Below are 10,024 nucleotides of genomic sequence, written 5' to 3'. Positions count from 1 at the left end.
CAATTCATCAAATATTAATTTCCAATTTTTATTCTTCAAATTGGTTATGCAACAAAGTCTGAAGCAGACTGATAAACATCTTATTTATGAGTGTTTTAAGCCACCTAATTAAAAGCATTATATAACTATTTGAAATTGAAACACATTTATAAAAATTTGTTACAAAAATAGCTTCCTAAATTTGAGGAATCCTGTCCTCAATGATAAATCTGACAGTGTGAATTGAGAATAGAACTATTTTAATCATTCAAATAGCAAGCTTGGCATCATTTCAAATCCTTTATTATACATCATGGTTGCACAATTTGAGGCTGGTTAAACACAATTGGTTTCCAAAATTTCTTCGAATAGTTCCTAGATTACTACATGCATGTGACCATGAAAATATTTGGCATTTTTAAATTTTGAAACTCTGAACAGGCACTTACATGAAGGAAAACATTACCATTCACAGATAGCCACATTTAAAATAGATGCTCCAGCACATGGTACATGGAACCTTTTGCAGGTAATGAAGTTGGTTACTGACCATTTTATCAAAGTGCCATAGTAGTAAACAGGTTTAAAGAAATGTAATTTGGGTTACTTAGCTTACTCATAAAGTAAGGTTAACGGACAAGACTTGCGCGGAAGTGTATAAAAAAATATTGGTACAAAAACCAGTGAACCCTTAGTGAAAGTAGTTTCACACGGCAGGCTTCATTTTAGTTCCTACACCCCACATTTAGTGTATCTGAGATCAGACCCCATGCATACGAACAGATGACTGAAACCTTCTTTTGGAACTTTGAATGAATGACTTGAATTTAGTGTTAGCAAAATTTAAACAGAGTGGGTGAAATTACATTTCAGTTTGAACTAGCCAAAGTTCCAGTTTAACAAACATGAAATTGTCCAGATCTAGATAACTACGTGCTTCACAGGTCCTCCTGAGTTCCCCATCCTCAAATTTTCTCCTGGAAAGGGAAGAGAGTATTTGTGAAGGCAAGAAAATTATATTTGTATGTATGTGGTAAAAAGATGCCTTAAATTAAAAAAAATTTTTAAGTAGTTATAGAAAAATTATATAGTTGTAACTAAAACACCAACATAGAGTCAACTCTACATTGCAGAAAACATACAGTGGTACCTGCTGGATAGTAGTAGCAAAATAGTTACTTAATATGGCAAAAAAAAGAAAGAGAGAGAGAAAGGAAAGAAAGAATGAAAGAAAAAACAGAAAAGAGGAAGGGAGGGAGGGAGGGAGGAAGGGAGGATCAGGCAAGCAAGCAGGCCACTGTGACATGCCACATAATCTCAGGGAAAAATTTTAACATTCACACCACAGAACTTCAAAGAAGATACAATTCAGGAAGCCACGGAATGGTAGAATCGAAAGCACCTACAGTGAAACACTCCATATGTATTTCTCAAACACACATGTAGAAACATAAATGTATTTCTCAAAAATATTGAGATGCCATGTTTTAAATCTTTGCCGGATATAAGGCCCAGTCAATTTTTCTATTTCTATCTGAACACAAACTATTTAATTTTTTGCATGTAGAGAATAGAGGTAATTGTTAGCATGAAAAAGGAGAAAAGTATAATCAACATTACGAAGAAAAGCAAAATTACAAATACCAGCCTACTCACATGAAAATCTTTAATGTTTATGTTTATGCATATCTGGGTGCTTATCATCAGGTCAAAGTATGCAGTTAAAAAAAAAAAGGAAAGAAAAAAAAAGAAAAAACGCAGCTTAAGAAAGTTCCAGTGTTTCAAAGAAAGCGCTTTTTTTTTTAATGTATATACATGAAGAATATTTAGTTGTATCATAAAATAAATGCAGCACTGTAAGATAAAGGAAGACTATTATAAATGGAGTTTTGGCCTTTCCCCCCCACAAGCTGCAGCCATCTTTAACAAGCTGAACTTCATCTCAATGGACATAGGAGTTTTTTGCTTTTCTTTTTTTCTCCTATTCAGTTCACATTTCGGGCTGTTCAGCAGATGCCTGTGATTCTGGTGATTCAAATCGCTGGTGAAAGTTTGTTCTCTGTTTCCTCAACTTTTCAGGAGCTTTTCTCCATAAAATGATCTCCTAGTAAAACATGCAAGACATCAACAAATTAATATTCTCATATTACGCCTTAAATCTTCACCATGGAAATAATGCCACTTCAATTTTAACTAAAACAAAATTAAATTCTTCCCCCCCCCAAAAAGCTGTTCTCTTTGCTGCGTGACTTACCTTCTTGCAATTCTCATCTCGGATCACCCCTTCTGCCAACCCTGCCACTCCCCTCTCATCAGCAGCAATGCACACCACCACCACCACCACCACCAATCCAATCTGGCACAAAATTCTAGCTATTAAATGCTTTAAAGAATTCCTAAAATCTGTCCTTGGTTTGCTATTTTGCCCTTATCCAAGTTCAAACCTTTATCACTTCAACCTTAGACACCAAAAGAGCTTCCTGGTAGATGCTTCTGCCTCCAGTGCCTGAGGCCCCTTTCTAACCCATCCTTCCAGTCACTACCAGAGTAGTCTAAAACATTGCTTCAGTAGTTCTCGGCACCTCTAGGATAAATCTCAAACCAGGCATTTAAGATCCTTCATAACCTTTATCCATCACTCTGTTCCCCCACCAGCCAAACAGTTAACGCTCTCCTCCAATGTACTCCAAATAAACTTGCCCTGCAATTTCTCCTATATATTCTTCAAATACTTATTCCTCTGCCTATTCAAATCCTGTTCCAATCAATCCATCCTAAAATCTCTTTTAAATTCCTAAAATTAAAAAATCCCTAAATCTGCTTTATAAACTCATGACAGGCTGTTTATATCGGTCATCAAACACCCAAATGAATGCCTGTGGGAAGCAATGTATTTATTCAATAGGGCTACAATATGTAACTGATTTGGAAACTGTAAAGTTTACATAATCTATCTTTTTTTGCAGGGTGGAGGGCAGAAGAAGGAGAAAGAGAAAATCCCAAGCAGGCTCTACACCAGAGCAGAGCCCAATGAGGGACTCGATCTCACAACCTCGAGATCATGACCATCATGACCTGAGCTAAAATCAACAGTCAGACACTTAACTGACTGAGGCATGCAGACTCCCCTATTCTATCCTGAGTTACAAATTACCTATGTTTAATTTTTTAACATTATGGCAGTATCAGCATAAAAGGTTTTCTCTCTTCTAAATTATTGTCAAACTGTAATTTTTCTGTTAATTAGCTTTTATAATTTTTCTCTTTCCATACATATGCAATGTGAGGACCTTGAGCACAAAGTATGTTTATAAAAGGTAGTTTTTATATTCTTCACAATACTCAGTGCAGAGCAATTTCTAATTTAGTTTTGAGTACTCAACTGACATTCAAATATTTATTAATCTGATTCATAAAAGAGCACTCCAATCACAATCTTCACTGAAAAAAAAAGAGAAGTAGTTCTATGATAAATATTTCATATAAAAAATATTAAATTTGGGTCATCTCAGGTAAATTTACAACAGAATGGAAAGCCAGAATCCATCAAGTTAATGAAATCATTTAAAGTGATAACTGAAATCTACAAGACACTATTGAATCAAGAAGCAAATTAAAAAACAACACACATATGATCTAAATACACACATACAAGTTTGTCTGGAAACTAATTACAACGTGGTGGAATTTTTGTTGTCTTGTTCTTTACTGCCTAATTTTTTTTAACAAACAGTAGGTATTGTTTTTATAAAAAAACAAAACTTTCAAAAGAAAAATAAAAGCTCTCCCAAATTACAGCCCATTCTGGAATCCTGTAGAATGACAGGAAGAGATCTATCACAACACTATTCCAGTCACACCTACTTCCTTATCACAGAACCTCCCACTTGCTCAGTACTGTAAAGCTGAGAAAGGTGAGAGCTTTCCAGGTGTTTTCAGAACTGCCACAGAACAAAACATCAGCCGACATGGCACTGTACCTGCTGCTTGAAGTACCTTCTGTCTTCCTCATCAACAAGGACTAGATTCAAAAAGTACCTTACTGAAAATTTTTTGTTCACATCTCGCATTGTAGGGGTTGGATCATATCCTGCTAAAAATAGTCTTATTGGGATTGATTCACCTGAAAGAAAAGCAATTTGCATTTAATTCTAAAGATGATTAAATATGGTCACATAACACCTAGAACTAAGCATTATAGAGAAGACACTAACACTTCATTTTTTCATGAGATGGCAGCCTAACAAAAGCTTTTTTTTTTTTTAATTTTTAAAAAAGATTTTATATGTCAGAGAATTCGAGAGAGAGCACGAGCAAGGGGAACAGCAGGCAGAGGCAGAAGTGGGTTCCTTGCTGAGCAGGGAGACCAATGTGGGACTCAATCTCGGGACCCTGGGATCATGAGCTGAGATGAAGGCAGACGCTTAACCCTATGAGCCGCGCAGGCATCTCAACGTAATAAAATCTTTAGACCAGGGACTCGCAGCAGTGGCACTGCCGCCATTTGGGGCCCAATAATTCTTCATTGTGGGTAACGTCCTATTAACTGCAGCATCCTGGGCCTCTATTCACTAGGTATCAGCAGCATTCCCCAAGTGCAGCAACCAAAAATAACTCCAGGCAACAGCAAATGTTCAGGGGGCGGTGGGTGGAACAAAACTGCCCCTAGATGAGAACCACTGCTCTAGAGTCAGAATGCCTGGATTCAGATGCCAACTCTATAACTTACTTGCTGTGTGACCCTGCTCAAGTCACTTAACCATTCTGTTTCAAGTTCCTTATCTATGAAATGGAGTATAGCAGTAATATCCCTCTTGTAGAGCTCTGTAAGGACTGCATAAGTTAATATATGTAAAATGCTCAGAATAGTGCCAGCAGGTAAGTGCTGTTCTAATAGTTTGGTTATTCTTTCATGAAGTTCACCATAATTTCTAAACATGTGAGTAAGTTTTTCAATACTTATTTAACTAATTCACCCAAAGCAACAAACATGTTCTAAATGAAGATTATTCCTTCGTTACCAAAAAGACTATTCAGATTCTCCTGGCTTCTTTCCTAAGGGTAGCTATTTGCATATTGTTTTGAGTATTTTATATGTAATAATTTTCTTGTGCACATCCATTTCCTGAAAGATACATGACCCATTACCTTACATAAAACTGTGTGGTTTCTCTCTGCCTGCCTCTCTACCTACTTGTGATCTCTCTCTGTCAAATAAATAAATCTTAAAACAAAACAAAACAAAACAAAAAACTATGTGGTTGCCAAAATTTTACAAAGTACTCTTGTGTAACAGGAGTATACATATACATACACACACACGCGCGCGCGCACACACATGCAGGTCTTGAAGTTAGAAAGCCCTGGGCTCAAACACCAATTCTGCAATGATTAGCTATTAAAGGAAACCAGATTATGTCACCACAAAATCTGCCTCCTCTTTGACATAAAAATTATTTTGAGCTGAAGGCAATTAAAAAGTAGCAAAGAGCAGAAAACGCTCCCTATTTTCTGCCTAAAGGCAGGCTATAAATTCTTTTAACAAAGACATATTCTCATTAGCCCAAAGATGGCTGATCAGGAATCAGCAAATAAACCTTACTCCATTTGTTTCCTCCCTTAGATTTATTTACCTTCGCACAGCTTGCCACACCCCTGGGAGCCTGCAACTACCTTCCCTTGTCCAGTTAGATCTCAAAATTTATTGTTCTTTTGAAGATGCTATATATGCTGAAATTCTAAGCCACTGTTTTGGTTATTTTTTGTTGAGGTTTTTCCTGCATGATGTGCATTGCATGCATTGATAAACTTTTTTTCCTTTATTCATCTGTCCTTCTGAGAGTCCCAGCTGAAATACTAAGATGGGGAGAGGTAAAGGTCTGCCTCCCCTACACTTTAACAAGTTTTTTAACCTCTTTGTAACTCAGTTTAATCTGTAGAGTAAGAGATACCATCACCTAAGTCAAAGGAAACATTGGAGCACCACAGAGTACAATGCCTCACCTACAATTGACACTCAATAAATGATAGCTACTTTTTAAAAAAAATTTTATTTTTTTAAGATTTTATTTATTTATTTGACAGAGAGAGATCACAAGTAGGCAGAGAGGCAGGCGGAGTGAGAGGGGGGAAGCAGGCTCGCCACTGAGCAGAGAGCCTGATGTGGGGCTCGATCCCAGGACTCTGGGATCATGACCCGAGCTGAAGGCAAAGGCTTTAACCCACTGAGCCACCCAGGCACCCCGATAGCTACTTTTTAAAAGAACTACTAACAGAGTGAGAAAAAGCCAAAGATACAAATGTAAAATGATAAATACTGGTGCATCTGCCTGGCTCAGTCAGTAGAGCATGTGACTTTATTATTTTATTTTATTTTATTTATTCATTCATTCATTCATTCATTGGACAGAGAAAGAGAGCATAAGCAGTGAGAGCGACAGGCAGAGGGAGAGGAAGAAGCAGGATCCCCAGTGAGCAGAACCCTGGGATCATGACCAAAGCCCGAGGCAGATGCTTGACCCACTGAGCCACCCAGGCACCCTGAGCATGTGACTATTGATCTCATGGCTGTAAATTCAAGCACCATGTTGGGTATAGTGATTACTAAAAAAAAAATTTAGAATCTTAAAAAAAGTAAAATTATAAATACTGGCTTTATTATCTTGGATACTGAAGATAATAATGAAAATGCTTGTTTTCTTGGGGGCTATAAGGACTACAGAACCCCATAGAAATTAATGCTCAGCTCTACAGCACCTTGTACTCAGCATGAATAAAAAAGACTTACCAAGATAAACTATTGTAACAGAAGACAAAGTATTATAAATTCAGAACTAGAGAAAAGATAATATATAAATGTCTCTTCTAAATACTAAATTTACATTTTCTTTCTTTCTTTCTTTCTTTTTTTTTTTAAATAGGCTCCACGCCCAGTGTAGAGACCAGTGCCCAGCCTAGTGTCGGCCTTGAACTCACAACCCTGAGATCAAGACCTGAGCTGAGATCAAGAGAAAGAGGCTCAACTAACTGAGCTACCAGGAGTCTCTAAATACTAAAATTTAAACTGAGTAAAAAATTAAACCTTATTTCAGACTTGAAAGTACTATTACAGTCTGTTAGTATCTATACAAAGATGATTTTTAAAACATCATTATAAAAATCATTTAAGAATTCGCAAATACTGGGACGCCTGGGTGGCTCAGTTGGTTAAGCAGCGGACTTCGGCTCAGCGTACTGGGATCGAGTCCCACATCGGGCTCCTTGCTCGGCAGGCAGCCTGCTTCTCCCTCTGCCTCTGCCTGCCATTTTGTCTGCCTGTGCTCGCTCTCTCTCTCTGACAAATAAATAAATAAAATCTTAAAGAAAAAAAAAAAGAATTCACAAATACTTTTACACTGCATAAATACTTCCAAACGAAACTGCCATGAACACTGCTATGTGTACCACCTATCACACAAAAGAAGTAAATGGGAAGTCTGTTACCTTTTACTGGTGCGCCATCCATTATTTCATATTTAGCAATTGTTTCTGTTTCTGTGGTGGTACTGGGTCCTAGCACAATAACGTAAATGACATTAAAAAAAATAATGTAAATGACATGAAGTTAAATATTTCCAGAATACAATTTCCAACCTTATATTTTCCAATTACTTTAGTACTAATTTATCTTCCTATTTTGTGAAAATTATTCTTTTCTATTTCTTGATCTACACTTAATATACTTATCACTCGACTGAAGGTTTCACTCTCTTCTTACCAAATACATATAGTTCAGAATCTTCTCCATAGAGTTCCTTCTATCAAAACTAGCAATACACATAAGAAATAACCATTGTCATGCTAGTTTCCTCTGCAATACCCAAACTGTCTGCTTTCAGTCAGTTAACTCTAACATGGAGAAAACATCAAATTGAGAACCTGATTGACATAATTCTTTTAAATTTAGGTGTTCATCTTCTAGGAAATTATCTGACCCACACATCTGTAAAAAGTCTGTAAAAATGAAAAAAGTATACCAAAACATACATTAATGATTCCAATGTTGTAAAATATATAATATGCAGAGACAATTAAACTGTTTTGAATGATGAGTACAGATTATTTTTTATTTAAACTTTTCTAGAATCAGCACAATTTTTAACCAGAAAAAATGTTTAACTAATTTCTTTTTAAACAACAAAAAACCCCCCCGACACTTGATTTTAGTATCTTTAAATCACCTCAACTTTTATTAGGTGAAAATAGAGATTAAGAAATCACAGATGTTTCTAATTATGATTCCAATTGTAAATTCTTAAAAATCGTGGCCTAAAATTATTTTCAGCAAAAAATCCAACAAATGAGACAAATTCAATCTATACACTAATTAAAATTAAAAAGCAGTTACAAATAATTCTGGGGCAACTGGTTAGCAATCTGGAAAAAACTAAAGTTGAATCTGTATCAAGACAAATTCCAAAGAAATTAAAAATTTAAACAAAATCCCCAAACTACATTATTTTAGGAGAATCAAAGCACAGAAAATTACTTTTAGAACCTCTGTGTGAAAAAGGCCTTTCTGTGGCATAAAACCCTGAGTCCACAGAAGTAAAAACTGGTAAAATCTGACAACACAAACAAAAAGAACTTCTACATGGCAAAAACCATCCTAAGCAAGACAAACTGGGGAAATTTTTGCTGCATTTATTTATGTTTATGTATTCATTTATAAAGATTTTTAAATTTATTTGACAAAGAGAGTGAGCAAGAGAGCACAAGCTGGGAGAGCAGCAGAGGAAGAGGGAGAAGCAGGCTCCCCGCTGAGCAGGGAGCCGGATGCTGGGCTCAATCCCAGGGCCCTGGGATCATGACCTGAGCCAAAGGCAGATCCTTAATCAACTGTCACCCAGTGCCTCTTTTGCTGCTTTAATACAGAAAAAGGAATTGATTTCCCTAATATATACAGAGTTTCTACATATCAGTAAAAAAGACTAATAATTCAATAAAGATGTAACACAGGCAATATATACAGAAAAGAAATAAAAATAGCTTTTATACACATGAAAAGATGCTTACCCTCATTCAGAAGGAGAAAACTAAATTAAAACTACAATGAGGAACTTTCTTCCCCTACCCATCAGATCAGCTAAAAATTTTCTAATGTTGTATTGGTCAGAATAGGAGGAAAAGGGGCACCTGGGTGGCTCAGTCAGTTAAGCATCTGCCTTCAGCTCAGGTCATGACCCCAGCCAGGGTCCTCGTCAGGCTCCCTGCTCAGTGGGGGATCTGCTTCTCCCTCTCCCTCTGCCCTTCCCCCTGCTCATGCTCTCTCTCTCTCTCTCTCAAATAAATAAAATCATAGGAAAAAAAAAAAGAATAAGAGGAAAAAGAAGCTTCTTTTACATTTCTTGCTGGTAATAATACAAATTGGTACAATCCCTAAAGAGGACAAACTGATATGTACCAAAACTACAAATGAATATACTCCTTGAAAGAACAATTCTACTTTTAAGATTTTTATCTCACACACACACCTGCATATATGCAAAATGACATTATTAAGTGAAGTGCTGTTTGGAGTAACAAGTGACTGGACACAACCTGCAGCAGACTGGTTAAATTCTAGTATACCCATGGAAAGGAGTACTATAAAACCGATGAGTAAGTACTCCACACAGTGATATGGAAAGATCTCTAAGATATAGTAAGCAAAAAAGCAAAATATGTATCATACATAAACATTTAACTTAAAAGCAGGGGGAAGGGTATAATATAGGGATAGTTACTGTATATGTATAAATATCAAGAAATATTTTAAAACTTATAAACATATGACCTATGAGTAGCTGGTGTACACAAATAGGACACTTTTTACTATATAATCTTTTAAACTTTTTGAACCATGAGAATTTATAACCTACTCAAAAATTAATTTTTAAAAAAGCATATATATTAAGCAATATTAAGTCTCAAAGTTAGTATCCAATATGTATATTTATTGTATATCTAAACAATATTTTAAGACTTAAAAAATTCAAAACAGGAATTTTAATTCAAATGCTCTTTT

General features: G+C 36.0%; 1 protein-coding gene across 2 annotated transcripts in view; it reads right to left on the bottom strand.

The window, feature by feature from the left end:
- Positions 1–265: 265 nt before the first annotated feature.
- Positions 266–10,024, bottom strand: part of LOC111144829 (VPS26, retromer complex component A) — a 32,270-nt gene continuing 22,511 nt past the window's right edge. For both annotated transcript variants that reach the window (XM_022499337.1, XM_022499336.1), the window contains exons 7-9: positions 7,462–7,530; positions 3,960–4,102; positions 266–2,083 (exon numbers count right to left, since the gene is read on the bottom strand). In XM_022499337.1, coding sequence (XP_022355045.1) covers positions 1,970–2,083; positions 3,960–4,102; positions 7,462–7,530 — 326 coding nt within the window. In that variant the 3' untranslated portion in view covers positions 266–1,969. The remainder of the gene's footprint in view (positions 2,084–3,959; positions 4,103–7,461; positions 7,531–10,024) is intronic.

Source organism: Enhydra lutris, unplaced genomic scaffold, assembly GCF_002288905.1.
Source record: "Enhydra lutris kenyoni isolate GAN:26980312 unplaced genomic scaffold, ASM228890v2 scaffoldscaffold12, whole genome shotgun sequence".
Lineage (NCBI taxonomy): Eukaryota > Metazoa > Chordata > Mammalia > Carnivora > Mustelidae > Enhydra > Enhydra lutris.
The sequence above is the reverse complement of the archived record's forward strand: the minus strand, read 5'-3'. Positions and strand labels throughout refer to the sequence as shown.